General features: G+C 43.6%; 1 protein-coding gene across 1 annotated transcript in view; it reads right to left on the reverse strand.

Annotated features, from left to right (window-relative positions):
• LOC126187687 (lachesin-like) overlaps positions 1 to 15764 on the reverse strand; it is a 542701-nt gene that overhangs the window by 122057 nt on the left and 404880 nt on the right. The window contains exon 4 of the mRNA XM_049928927.1: positions 14230 to 14388. Within this exon, the coding sequence (XP_049784884.1) occupies positions 14230 to 14388 (159 nt within the window). The remainder of the gene's footprint in view (positions 1 to 14229; positions 14389 to 15764) is intronic.

Here is a 15764-nt window from a genome sequence, read left to right on the forward strand (position 1 = left end):
TTGCATGCTTGCATTCAACATTCTGGCCGTTACACCGGTTATTAATAAATCAGCATTTCAAATTTGCAGTGGCGTATCTTGTGCTTGCATAAACCTGTGGTTTTGGAATGTTATCATTGGAATATGTTTAGCTAGACAAATGTATTCTCTAAATTTCATTACTGAATATGAACTATTTTTTGTTGTTGCGATTTATTTTCCGTCAAGAAGAAGGACCATATAATCTCCCAAGTCAACTTGTAATTTTGGGGGAAACGTTGTTACTTGTAAGCTCTTCTAACGGTATCGCTGACTTGGAATGTGTCCAGCTATGTGTACGGATGATTGGCTCTGAGGTCTACTGGGAAACAAAATGGTTTAAATGGCTCTGAGCACTATGGGACTTAACATCTTAGGTCATCAGTCCCCTAGAACTTAGAACTACTTAAACCTAACAAACCTAAGGACATCATACACATCCATGCCCGAGGCAGGATTCGAACCTGCGACCGTAGCAGTCCCGCGGTTCCGGACTGCAGCGCCTAGAGCCGCACGGCCACCGCGGCCGGCTACTGGGAAACACACCGATTCATTCGCAGACGAGTCCGCCGTATGACAACAATGGTGACTTCTTTGTAAACACGCCTATTCAGTCGCAATCATTACTGTATTAAGACAACAGTGAACATGGAGCGGATTACGTATGCTGAAATGGCTGACATACGGGTCTGTGAATGGAAACGGAAGAGCTGCAATGGGAGAGTATTCATAGCTCAACAGACGTGCTCCGCAATACCAAACATTCGGATGTCTGCATCGCCTGCTACGTCAAACAGGCACTTTCCATGCACGTATTCATGATATAGTTCGGAATCGAACAGTGCGAGCTCCCAGATTCTGCGACATGTTGAAGACACTCCATCTACAAGTACATTACGTACTCCATACATCTTTGCCGTCAGACATAGACTTTTTTGGAATGTATTACATGATCAACAGCTTCGTCTTTACCACCTTCAGAGTTTGGCACCATTAGCACCTGAAGATTCTCCGCGATGAGTGCCAGTTTGCACAGTTGTTTTTACAAGGGATAGCCCTACGCCTCTTATTTCAGGCAGAAGTCCCTCACACTGATGAAGCTTTGTTTACTCGTTTAGGTTTTTTCAGTATCCACAGTTGGCGTGATCTGGTAAATTTGAATCCAAGAGGTACTCGACCACGTACTCATCAACAGCGATTCGATGTTAATGTGTGAGCCAGCATTCTCGGTGATAAGTTGATTAGACCATATGTTTTTCCATTCCGCCTCAGGAGACAGAGATGCCGCATCTTCCTGGAAAGTTGAGTTCTTTTCTTCTTCATCACTCACAAAATTTTTCAAAATTTGCAACTGATATATTCGGTCGACAATACGGGTTTTTATCCACTTGGCACAAAGTAAATGAAAGTGGTACCATAAATTTAGTTACTGACACAAAGTAGTGAATACAAGATAGTAAACTGAGTTTACATTCGTCTCTGTATCGTAATGATACGTGTTTCAACAGATCTACAATAAAAGCTAACATTTTGCTTCAAAATTCCGTGTTTTTTACGGCTTAAAGTTAGAAATTATGGAAGTTATGTCCACTGCGTGCTGTAACAAAGGATCTTTCTACGGCCTGTTGCAGAACATTCTCGAATCGAAACAATAATAGCCTCTGATATAATTACGTAATTATATGTGATGGGTAAACTGTTCGCCCGCGCAATTACCTGTGAATGGCGCAAAGAGTAGTAAATTAGCTGCAATTATCTTCGATTAAACGAAGCCACAGCTAACTCTGTCGACAACAAAGGAATAATTTGGAAGAAATGCTACAGTAGCAATGCAGAAGTACGAATATGGCTACACGGGGGCAGAAAAAGGGATGAATGAAACATAACAGGAAAACCGTTATTTCAGATCCTTTACGAGAGTGTGTCTCCTCAAAATAAGTACTAACTTGATTCTCCTGTCTCGTTACTGACAAGATGTAGCTGGACCGCAGTCTAGTTCTAAATGGTAGCCCCACTTGGAACGGAAGGGAAACGATAGAACGTGATTTTCAATAATAGGCCCTACTTCTTGGCAGATTTTAGCCACCGGTGAATATGTCTGACAAATATAAACTGTTTGTCCTATGTGCAGCGTTCCCTGTCTTCCACGGCCTATACTCTAACAATTTTATTCGCTCATAACGCTTGTATAAAAAGGGCTCCGCATTGTTCCTGTTGGAAGATTAGATCAAAACTACTACAAGTATCAACATTATGAAGACTCATGCTTCGATACTGAAAGGTGGACGGTAACCATTATTGTTGCTTTGTGACATTTGCAACGCTATCATTGGTGTGGTAAGTACCTGGTTTGATGTTAATGATTATTACTATTACTGTTGTTATTACTATTACTGTTATTACTGGTTCTTTATTGGTTTTCGTTCTTTTCGACATGCAACCACATTTCATGTACACAGTTTAATTAAATACCCACTGAGAGATTAAAGATAAAGGCGCTAGAAAGATCATAATAATAACAATTAATGCATATTTTCAAATTTTAAGATAGTAGCAGTTTAGTTAAGATTTCCAGAAATTTGCTTTTCGATTTATTTAATTTTTCTTTAACAGGTTTGGAATCGCCTAGCGATTCATTATCAGATGGTTCATATTTCTGGAAACATTTATTCATCACAGTCGCCGTGTTCCATATCCGTAATGGATAAAAGCTTTATTTCAACACATTTAGAACTGCTAACATATCATAAATACTGCAATCCTAATTATCTAGTGACCGGACGGTTCTACGTGCTTGAACCGAGCGAATCCTGCCTCGGGCATGGATGTGTGTGATGTCCTTAGGTTAGTTAGGTTTAAGTAGTTCTAAGTTCTAGGAGACTGATGACCTCAGAAGTTAAGTCCCATAGTGCTCAGAGCCATTTGAACCATTTTTGATTGATGTTACCTAATTTTTGTGAATGTATGCAGCTATTTTCCTGGCTGTGAACATTCACTACATATATAAAGTGCTTTTGTTCAAGTATTTTATCACTAGATCGATTGCTGCTGGAAACGGGGAGAGGTAAATTTTTCTGTAACCGATTTTTAATAAGTTCTTTTGGTGTGTCCTTAGCAACGGGCAAGCAAATGGATTCGGGTTCACATCAGTAACTGCTTCATTTCCACACTCATAACAAGGTGTCTCATGAAGACCGAAGCGGCAAATATGATTTGAAAATTTCCCTTCGTTTAGCCTTATCCTCATTAAACTACAGACGTTTTTCTGCTGTAGTTGGTTCTGTGGAACTTCGATTTAATCTTTTAAAGAACTACTGCATAGTGTGTGCCCAGTAATTGCACTGATGAGTTTATGCCTTCTTTCTGAACGAATTTAATGCTGGATTTGACAGTGTTATAAAAGTTTCAGTGTGGTAATTTTATATTTACATGCATCCCTGTGGTTAGTGGTTTCTTTACAAGTTCATCCACTTTTTTCGTTGTATCTGTCTCGGCAGTGTGCTTCACCCAACGCATATCTAGGAGTCCCCTTTTCCTATTACACAGAATGCGCTGTTCTATTATATTGATGGTTCAGCTATTCAAAGATATATTATACAGCTTCTTCTTGTCACTCAATTTGAAACAGACATACAATCAGTGACTATTAAAATTTTGTTTGGAAGTATGTGCGCAGCTTACTTTAGTACTTCACGGATAGCGATTGATTCCGCAGTAAAAGTTGAGGTCTTTCTGGTAATTGATATTTTCTCTACTTTTCTGACTCTGGACAGAAAAAGATGTAACCCACAGAGTTGTTTAAGGTATGCTAGGATAAGGGCCAGAGGTGGACCAACGCGCTATTCATTTGCTTAGTTCGTGAAGCTTTTCTCTTGAATAAGTATTCCAATTTTCCTGACATTGCAATTAATACTTTGTCTGTGGAAAAGAGTGTACGGCATTGTGGGCCAGGAGTATCCCATTCGGGAAAGTTCGGCCGCCGAAGGCAAGTACTTATTGCATTCGACGCCACATTGAGCGATTTGCGCGTAGGAGGTCGGGATAAAATGGTGATGAGAACAACACTCGGTCCCTGAGAGGAGAAAATGTTCTGCCCCAGCCGGGAATCGAACTCGGGGGACTTGGCGTGGCATTCCGCCGCGCTGACCACTCATCTAAAGGGGGCGGACAGTTTTTCTGTACATTACATCACATCTACCGATTACCATCGCATTCGGATAATTCCTTCGTAGTGCGTCCATTTTTTTGATGATGTGTATTTATTTGTTGGTAGATGTATTTGTGGATAAAGTGGAGTTTTGCATGCTTCTACTAAAAGAACGTTCGAAGCAGTTGATGCCATTGCTCCAAAGCGTACCCTGATGCACCTGCACAACAATTAACTCAACTTGTATAAACCGGTATTCGTTACAGTGTGATACGTAAAAGAGCAGTAGTCGTTTTTGGTTATTATTAATTATCTATACATGCTGTGTAGTATTCTAGGGTGGGCTCCTCCCATCGCACGAGACAGTGCTGTAATTATATTCGCAGTTTTCTCGCAAGACAGCATTAAATTGTCTGTCCGTAGAGCCCGTGTTAAACCACAACAAGAAATTTAGTATGCGATTTTGCTGGGGAAGTTTGTGAATCTAAGAGCATGTTGACTGATTCACAATTGATGTATTGCCTTGCGAAATTACTACTGTTCATTTTTCAATTGATGTTTCTAATCCACTGTCAGAGAACCATCTGTTTGTGCATTTGGTTGCTTTATCGAAGTCCTCTACCGCGTGACATACGTTCTTCGTGCAAGAGTGTATACAAAAGTCATCTGCATATTGTACTATTTGCGTGGGTGGAGATATAATACACACATCAAAAGAAGTTTTGCATCACCCCGGTTTTGTGGTGATGGTGGTAAGTTCCTATGGCGTCAAACTGCTGAGGTCATCGGTCCATCACCCCGGTTCCCAGAACTCGTGAAGGTAGACGTTGACTGTGGATATTATCCCTTTCACGATTCAGAGATGTCACTAAACCCTCCCAAAGATGTAAACAACCATGACCAGCGCCTATTAGACGGAGGGGGTCCGACAGCCGCTCAGTTCCAATCATTCTACCAGGAAAGAGGTACACGGCTCGTGTTGTCTGTAGTTCAAACATGCCTAGACGGTCAATACCGCGGTTCGATTTCGTCCGCTTTGTGCCAGGAAGGGCTCCCAACAATCGAAATGACCAGGCGGCTCTGAGTGAACCATAGCGATGTTGTTCGGACATGGAGGAGATACAGAGAGACAGGAACTGTTGATGACATGCCTAGCTCAGGCCGCCAAAGGGCTGCTACTGCAAGTGGATGACCGCTACCTACGGATTATGGCTCGAATGAACCCTGAGAGCAACTACACCATGTTGAGTAATGCATTTCGTGCAGCCACAGGACGTCGTGTTACGACTCAAACTGTGCACAATAGGCTGCATGGTGGGCAACTTCACTCACGACGTCCATGATGAGGTCCACCTTTGCAACCACAGCATCATGCAGCGCGGTACAGATGGGCCCAAAAATATGCCGAATGGACCGCTCAAGATTGGCATCACGTTCTCTTCATCGATGAGTGTCGCATATGCCTTCAACCAGACAATCGTTGGAGACGTGTTTGGAGGCAACCTGGTCAGGATAAACGCTTTAAACACACTGTCCAGCGATTGCAGCAAGGTGGAGGCTCCCTACCGTTTTGGGGTGGTATAGTGTGGGGCCGACGTACACCGCTGGCACTGGCGCTGTAACGGCTGTAAGATACGTGAATGCCATCCTCCGACCGATAATGCAACCATATCGGCAGCATCTTGGCGAGGAATTCGTCTTCATGGATGACAATTCGCGCCCCCATCGTTCACATCTTGTGAATGGCTTCCTTCAGGATAACGACATCGCTAGACTAGAGTGGCCAGCATTTTTCTCCAGATATGAACCCTGTAGAACATGCCTAGGACAGTTTGAAAAGGGCTGTTTATGGACGTGTCCCACGAACCACTTTGAGGTATCTGAGCCATGGTAAAAATTGCTGTTTTGAAGAGCACACCGCAGCGCGTTCTGTGAAGCAGTCGCCCTCCATTTCTGGCGGTGGCACCGCTGTGGCAGTCGCAGCTTTGGTGTCTCCCTCTGGTGGGCAAGGTTGCCTGTTCACGTGCATTTAAGGGGCGCTATCAGCTCGGCAGCTGGTCAGTCCGAGTGAGGCTGGGTCAGTCTCGCTTCAATAGTTGCTGGTCTGTCTCTCGTTCGCATTTGTACGGCAGTGAGTGTCTCTTTGTCGTCGGAGTGCTAGTATGGCTGTCGTTTGGATCAAACTTTAAAGCCAGAAAATGAGAGTCTTGCCACTCCGCCAGTAACAGAACTCAGCTAGTGGTCGCCCGTTCGGGGCTGTGTTCCTGCATCTGAGTCTGCGCATTTGGCCGCCAGTCTGCTCGAGTTGCTTGGGCAACTGTTATTGGCGGTTGGATCGGTCGGTTGGTCGGTTGCACACTGAGACACGAGATGACTGGTCCCCCTTGAGGGTCGGCGCATGCGAGGTCCCCACGTGAGTCCAGTGGGCCGCGCCGTATAGAAAGGGGTAGTGGCTTAGCGGTCGACACGAGAGCAACAGGAGTCAAACCATGATATCGGGCTGGCCGGTGCGAGCTGCGACACCGTGAGATGGGAGATCGGCGCACCTTCCTGCGTCCATTGAAGAGGCTGGCAGCGGACGGTTCGGGAGAGCGTTGGGGGTGCTGCGCCAGGTCTTTGCCAGAAGTTAAGTGATTGGAGACATGTTGTTTCATTTACTTGTTAAACTCTACTTGTTTTCTTGATGAGGTCACCAGCCACGTTGTTTTGGGGTCGGCCCACCATTCTTGTCCGTTTGCCCACCCGCAGGAAGGTGGTTATTTATGAATTGGGTGGTCCGTTTTCCCTTGTGGAGTTGGGGCGGGTTAGAGCAATCTGCGGTTCGAGTTGTTCAGTAATCCCCCTGTCAATCTGCCATACGTCAATAGCTGCCTCTGTCATGTTTGTCGGATTCGGTGTTAACGAGTTTATTGCTTAAGGTGTACAGGCCGAATTCCTGAAATATGTTTTTATTTTGCCTTTCATCTTGCGAGGTGGTTTATGTGTAACGTAGAGTATGTTGGTATATTTTATGTAAAACTGCATTTCATGGATTTTATTTAAATGGTCATTTTAGTATATAAAGTTACCACCCTTCCACCGTAAGAGTTCTTTTAAAAACAAGTTGCACTCTCGGTGAAAAATAATTTTTAATCTGAGTGTTTTGTACCATTTCCATCCCTCTTACGGGGTGCATAGTTTATGTGTTTGTGTGAGTTGTTAAAAATTTGTAGTTTAAAGTAATCTGGTGTGTTGCAGATTTGCACCAGTATAGTCTTTCAGAGGTTGTTGTGAGCGGCAAGGTTCTCAGCCCGAAAGCTAATACTATTAATATATATATATATATATATATATATATATATATATATATATATATATATATATATATATATATATATATATATATATTTCTGCCTCTGAATAAATTGTAACTTGATATTTACAGGGTGCTTTCTGATTATAATTTTAAATCTGTTTCAAAAACAAAAAAAAGGCTTTTAGGAATAAAATTTCCATTTATTGAAAAAAAATTTATTTGTTTCTCCAGTTACCATTGGCAACTACTTCCACGCTCACATAGTGTGATTAAATGTGTTAATGTTCTTCATGAATCGCTAGTAAATTAAGTAAATTCTTAAGAAAAGGTTTTGAAAGTAAATTCACGGTTCAGGATCTACGCCGAATCACCGTTGAGAAGTGGGACAATTTGCCTTGATGAGCTAGTCGGTAGTATGCCACGACGAATACAGGCATGCTTGAATGCTAGAGGACGTGTTACTGGGTATTAGAGGTACCGGTGTGTACGGCAATCTGGACCACCACCTCTGAAGGTCTCACTGTGTGGTGGTACAACTTGCAGTGTGTGGTTTTCATGAGCAATAAAAAAGCCTATACAAGTTCCGGAACTCTCGGAACCGAGGTGATGCAAAACTGTTTTTGATGTGTATAGTTTCGAGATGTAGTGATCTAGACTAAGGCAGGCCAACTCCTTGTGGTAGACCGGTATTTACTAGTCTCTGACCAATGATTTTATCTTTTAAATAATAGACTTCAGCTATCAGTCGTCCTTTTTAAATTTTATTAGCAGATATTGATATCAGCTAGAAATTGGCCACTCTCAATGCTCTACCATTTTTGATCAATGCATGTAATGCCTGTTGGTCGGTATTCATCCATAGTTCATTGAACTGGTAGTATTCAATGAACTGTGGATGAAGCCCGACCAACAGGCATTGCATGCACTGATCACAAATGATAGTGCATTGGGAATGGCTAGTTTCTTGCTGAAATCTTGATCTGCCAATAAAATTTAAAAAGGACGACTGATAGCTAAAATCTATTATTTACAAGTAAAATAACAGTCGCTGTGTGCAACAGCCTTCTGAATGGAAGGTAACCTGATGAAGATTTTGTCTTTGTTCATTCACTTATGAAACTGAAAATTTCTCGTATTAACTTCGTTTTTATGCCAAGCCTTTCCAGTTTTTAAGATATTTGTTTGTTAGCACTTTGTCACAAGCCTTATGAATGTCGAAAAATGCATCAATTAATGTTTCTTTATAGAAGTTTTATGTATTTGGTAGACAACAGAGTTAAGTTATCTATTGTCGCTTTACCTCTCCTGAACCAAACTGAGGGTGTTCCTACACTCCTCCATTAATCTTTCCAGTGTTGTCCCCATACAAGATGACCGTGCTAATGGTCTATAAGTTTCGACAGCTAAAGGATTGTATTTTTTCCCTTTGGGGTTCAGTGTAGAAGTAACGATGTAGGTCGTCCACTCTATAATTAGCTCATCATGGCAGCATACATGAATGAATATTTGCAGTAAGACATATAAAGCTTCTTGAGATAGATGACTGATCGTTGAATAGTGAATGTTCTTTACTCAAGGACTTGTATTGGAATTTAAATGAATTGATTTCTCTATTCTGTGGATAGGGAGGGGAGGAAATGATTGTTGTCTGTAATAGTTTGTACGTCATGAAATGAGGACTATAATTGTACTATCCACAGTGCCGAGCTCATTCTGTCGGTTTACGTTAACTGAAACTCTTCTGTTAACTTTGCACGGTTATATCTGTTTCAGACTGTATAGTCGATGCTACTTAAAGTCAAAATAATTAAATAAGAAACCTAAGTTGGTTAAATTTAATACACGGGCATTCTAGACATAATCATCCATCGTATACCCTATGTTAGGATCACGAGAGTGGAGCAAGAGATGTTAGGGCACATATAGTTTCTTTCTTCATTGTGGAAAGAGCTGGAGCAAGGTGAGGCTACTGCTGGTGTAAAATACCCTCTGCAGTGTGTTGTACTGTGGCTTGCTGGCTACAGTGGATATATAATATAAGATTTACTGGTACACTACCTGAACGACTATTAGTGTACGTGTGTCTTTATAGCGACGTGAAATCTGCTAGCGACACTTTCAATGATGTGTCTGAATGTGGAGGAATGGCAGCCCATTCTACCTCAAAAGGCAAAACCAGAAGAGGGGAATGATGATGGACGTTGGGGTCTGAGCGCTCTAACTGCGACCCCCCTCCCCCCCGCCCCCAAGGTGTTCCATTGGGCTCAGTTAGGGACCCCGCGGTGACCATTCCATTTCACGAACGATGTTTCACAAGTCGTTGCCCCTGATGCTGCCTTATGACAAAGTGTACTGACAAGCTGATGCAAACATCCGAAAGCAGTACACATTGTTGTAAAATCTGTTCATATTCTTCCACATTTAGCATTTTCTTAAGTGACTGCAGTACAATTTTACTGCCGCCAACTTATATTTTTTGGAAAGACCACAAAGATAAGAGAGATTAGGGCCCGTACACAGGCATATAGGCAGTCATTTTTCCCTTGTTCTGTTTGGGAGTGGAACAGGGAGAGAAGATGCTAATTGTGGTACGAGGTACCCTCCGCCACGCACCGTATGGTGGATTGCGGAGTATGTATGAAGATGTAGATGTAGATGTAGCTGTAGAAATAGGGGGACTACACCTTAACCACGAAAAACTGCCCTCTACCTCCTCTTCACTTCACTGTCGTCGCTGCACATGGGGTGGCAGGTAACGTTCTGCAGGAATTCGCCAAAGACAAACCCTTCGATCGGATAGCCACAGGATATAGCGTGATTCTTCATTCATCGATATCGCTCTTTACACCACATCAAGCGTTCGCTACAGATAACTGCGGGTTTCGAGGAGCTACTCATCCACTGTACCCAGTTCTTTTCAAATCCCTATGGACAATCACTGTGATAGCTCGAACGCTCGGAGCAGTTTGGAACTCACGAATAATTCCTTCCGTTGAGTTCATGCGATTTCTTACTACCACCTTCCGAAATGCCGCAAAACTCCACGATCCCTGACCATCGGTGCATGAGGTCTGCCTGTTCTTGATGTATCTGTAGTTTCTCCAATGCATTTGCACTTCACAATCACAAGAGCTGACCTCGGCTACTTTACAAGGGTTGAAGTATCCTTGATGGATTTATTACTCAAGCGCCATCTACATCTACGTCTACATCTACATGGATACTCTGCAAATGACACTTTTGTGCCTGGCAGAGGGTTCATCGAACCACCTTCACAATAATTCTCTATCGTTCCACTTTCGAACAGCTCGCGGTAAAACCGAACTCCTGTGTCTTTCCGTGCAAGTTCGGATTTCCCTTATTTTATGATGATGATCGTTTCTAGCTATGTAGGTCGGGTTTAACAAAATATTTTCACATTCGGAATAGAAAGTTGGTGACTGAAATATCATAAGAAGATTCCGATGCAACAAATAACGCCTTTGTTTTATTGGTGTCCTTCCCAAGTCCTGTACCATGTACGTAACACTCTCTCCCCTATTATCGATAATACAAAACGTTCTGCTCTTCTTTGAACTTCCTCGATGTACTCCGTTAATACTATCTGCTGAGGATCCCACCCCACGCAGCAGTACTTCAAATTCGGACGGACAAGCGCAGTGTAGGCAGTTTCTTTTGTAGATCTGTTACATTTTCTAATGATACTGCGAATAAAAGGCAATTTTTGGTTTACCTCCCCCACAACATTTCTTATGTTTTCTTTCCAGTTTCAATTGTTCGTAACTGTAATTCCTAGATATTTGGTTGAATTTACGGAATTAGATTAGACTGACTTATCGTGTAACCGACGTTTAAAGAATTCCTTTTAGCACTCATGTGGATGACCTCACATTTTTCATTACTTAGCGTCAATTGCCAATTTTCGCACCAGTGAGATATCTTTTCTAGATAGTTTTGTTTTGCTCTTCTGATGAGTTCACTAAACGATGAACCACAGCATCATCTGCAGACGACCTAAGACGGCTGCTCAGATTGTCTCCTAAATCGGTTACATACATAACGAACAGCAGCGGCCCATAACGCTGCCTTGGGGAACGACAGACATAACGTCTCTTTTACTCATTAACTTCCCGCCAATTACTACGAACTGTGGCCTCTCCGACAGGAAATCACGAATCCAGTCACACAATTGAGACAATATCGAATAAACACACAATTTCGCTAAAAGCCGCTTGTGTCCTACAACGTCAAAAAGCCTTTTGTAAATCTAAAAATACGGAATCAATTTGAAAACCCCTGTCAATAGCACTTAACAGTTGGTGTGTACAGAGCTATTTGTGTTTCACAAGAACGATGTTTTCTCAATCCGTATTGTCTCTGTGTCATTAGACCGTTCTCTTCGAAGTAATTCATAATGTTCGAACACAATATATGATCCAAAATCCTGCTGAATATCGACGTTAATGATATTGGTCTGTAATTTAGTGGATACTCCTACTACCGTTCTTGAATATTGGTGTGACCTGCGCAACTTCCAGTCTTTGGGTACGGATCTTTCGCGCAGGCGAGCGATTGTATACAGGGTGGTCCATTGATAGTGATCGGGCCAAATATCTCACGAAATAAGCATCAAACGAAAAACTACAAAGAACGAAACTCGTCTAGCTTGAAGGGGGAACCAGACGGCGCTATGGTTGGCCCGCTAGATGGCGCTGCCATAGATCTAACGGATATCAACTGCGTTTTTTTTTTTTTTTTTTTTTAATAGGAACCCTCAGTTTTATTACATATTCGTGTAGTACGTCAAGCATTTTTTGAATGTTTTAGTTGGAGCACTTTTTTCGCTTTGTGATAGATGACGCTGTAATAGTCACAAACATATGGGTCACAATTTTAGACCAACAGTTGGTAACAGGTAGGTTTTTTAAATTAAAATACAGAACGTAGGTGCGTTTGAACATTTTATTTCGGTTGCTCCAATGTGATACATGTACCTTTGTGAACTTATCATTTTTGAGAACGCATGCCGTTACAGCGTGATTACCTGTAAATACCACATTAATGCAATAAATGCTCAAAATGGTGTCCGTCAACCTCAATGCATTTGGCAATACGTGCAACGACATTCCTCTCAACAGCGAGTAGTTCGCCTTCCGTAATGTTTGCACATGCATTGACAATGCGCTGACGCATGTTGTCAGGCGTTGTCGGTGGATCACGATAGCAAATATCCTTCAACTTTCCCCACAGAAAGAAATCCGGGGACGTCAGATCCGGTGAACGTGCAGGCTATGGTATGGTGCTTCGACTACCAATCCACCTGTCATGAAATATGCTATTCAATACCGCTTCAACCGCACGCGAGCTATGTGTCGGACATACATCATGTTGGAAGTACATCGTCATTGTGTCATGCAGTGAAACATCATGTAGTAACATCGGTAGAACATCGGTAGAACATTACGTAGGAAATCAGCATACATTGCATCATTTAGATGGACATCGATAAAATGGGGGCCAATTATCCTTCCTCCCATAATGCCGCACCATACATTAACCCGCCAAGGTCGCTGATGTTCCACTTGTCGCAGCCATCGTGGATTTTCCGTTGCCCAATAGTGCAACGTTACCGCTGTTGGTGAATCACGCTTCGTCGCGAAACAGAAAGCGTGCAAAAAATCTGTCATCGTCCCGTAATTTCTCCTGTGGCCAGTGGCTGAACTCTACACGACGTTCAAAGTCGTCGCCATGCAATTCCTGGTGCATAGAAATATGGTACGGGTGCAATCGATGTTGATGTAGCATTCTCAACACCATCGTTTTTGAGATTCCCGATTCTCGAGCGATTTGTCTGCTACTGATGTGCGGATTAGCCGCGAAAGCAGCTAAAAAACCTACTTGGGCATCCTCATTTGTTTGCAGGTCGTGGCTGACGTTTAACATGTGGCTGAACACTTCCTGTTTCCTTAAATTACGCAACTATCCGGCGAACGGTTCGGACACTTGGATGATGTCGTCCAGGATACTTAGCAGCGTACATAGCACACGCCCGTTGGGGATTTTGATCACAATAGCCATTCATCAACACGATATCGACCTTTCCCTCAATTGGTAAACGGTCAATTTTAACACAGGTAATGAATCACGAAGCAAATACCGTCCGCACTGGCGGAATGTTACATGATACCACGTATTTATACGTTTGTGACTATAACAGCGCCATCTATCACAAAGCGAAAAAAGTGGTCCAACTAAAACATTCATATTTCGTTACGTACTATACGAATATGTAATAAAAATGGGGGTTCCTATTTGAAAAAATGCAGTTGATATCCGTTTGACCTACGGCAGCGCCATCTAGCGGGCCAACCATAGCGCCATCTGTTTTCCCCCTTCAAGCTAGACGAATTTCGTTCTTTGTAGTTTTTTCGTTTGACGCTGATTTGGTGAGATATTTGGCCCGGTCACGATCAATGGACTACCCTGTATGTTTAGTCCTGACCGGTCCATTCGCGTGTTACTGCTTGTCTACGGACAACATAATACTCCTCGCCTCCTTTTGTACTGGCGGGTCCAACTCTAGTCAGTTCCACAGTGGTATCCCGATAATCTGACCAGGTACTGTACGTGTGAAATATCAGCCCAGGTGATATGGTGCAGCCATGCAGCCGTCGGGGTTATCCTGACACTTTTGACCAGACAGTGTTTGTGTGAAATACCAGCCTAAGTCGTGAGGTGAAGAGATGCAGCCGCAGCTGCAGACACTGACCGTCGCGGCCGCCGGGCATGGGTATGGGCTGCCCGCCCTCGCGCCGCCACGTGATGGTGGGCGCCGGGACGCCGGAGGCGGCGCACCGCAGCGTCACGTTGTCGCCTTCGCGCGCCACCAGGTCCGAGCTGGTCGGCTGGTCCAGGATGTCGGGCGGCACTGAAACACCGCCAGCAACACCACTCACATCAGGCCATCACAAAATATATAAGATGTTGGCAGTTCTCTGTGCCCACACAAAAAGTATGTGGAATGTGACCTAAAAATAACGCGATCTGGGTTGAGACATTACATACTGACGCAGGTAAATGCTGAGACATTACAGACAGCAGACAGGCGGAATCGTCTGCTACATCAAGCAGATGACAGTTTCAATACCTTCGATTGGTGGAACCCCGAGGATACGAGGTAATCTGGCTGAAAGAAGGGCAGCAGTAGCCTGGAGTGTTATCAGCAGGGGATGAAACCTGCGTGGTTCGTGATTGCAGGAGGTTGAGATGATGATGATGTTTGGTTTGTGGGGCGCTCAACTGCGTGGTTATCAGCGCCCGTACAATTATCCAATCTTTGCTCAGTCCAATTTCGCACTTTCCTGGATGATGATGAAATGATGAGGACAACACAAACACCCAGTCATCTCGAGGCAGGTGAAAATCCCTGACCCCGCCGGGAATCGAACCCGGGACCCCGTGCTCGGGAAGCGAGAACGCTACCGCGAGACCACGAGCGGCGGACAGATGCAGGAGGTTGGTTGACATGTTCCGCATCGACGAGGATCTCCTCAGCACGGATCTATGGAACGAAAAACTAATCTAATCTAATCCAATCTAATCGCGCCTCATCGTGCCGATTCTGAGCCCGAAAATTCATTGCACGGTTACAAAATACACTGACGGCAAAAATAGCAGACCAGGAAGGAGTTGTGCAACATAAACGAAAGTCAGTAGCGCATTTCTCCATCTGAAAGATGATGCCTATTTGCATTTCGTGCCAGTCGCTTAAGAGTGGTGCTAGCAGCGCCACTGTGAGACGGCAATCCGGTTTGCTTTAAATACACGTATAAATGTCGTGAGCGTTAGTTACCTCCGATTTTTGACTTGTTGAGTTGCTAGTCAAGAATGCCTGTAAGGCGACAAAGACGCCATTATTAGCACCTCCTGTAATAGGCCTAAGAGAAGCTGCTCGTCCCTTCTGCGATACTAAAGCAAGAATTTGAAGGAATGTAGCCACTCTACACGATTTCTGCCAGCGGTGGTCGCTAGAATGTACGGTCGCAAGAAGACTGGGCACCAGACGACCACGTGGGACTACCGAGAGGGAAGACCATCGAGATCGGCGTTTGGTTCTGGCGCATCGAGATGCACCTGCAGCACTAATTGGAGCAGTAGTTGACACCACGGTGACGCAACGAACTATTACAAGTCGACTACTTCAAGTCTACCTCCGAGTCAGATGGTATATAGCCTGCGTCCACTGATCCCAAACCACCACCATAGGTGACCTCAGTTGTACCAAGCGAGAGCTCATTGGGGGCG

This window comes from Schistocerca cancellata, chromosome 5 (assembly GCF_023864275.1).
Source record: "Schistocerca cancellata isolate TAMUIC-IGC-003103 chromosome 5, iqSchCanc2.1, whole genome shotgun sequence".
NCBI lineage: Eukaryota > Metazoa > Arthropoda > Insecta > Orthoptera > Acrididae > Schistocerca > Schistocerca cancellata.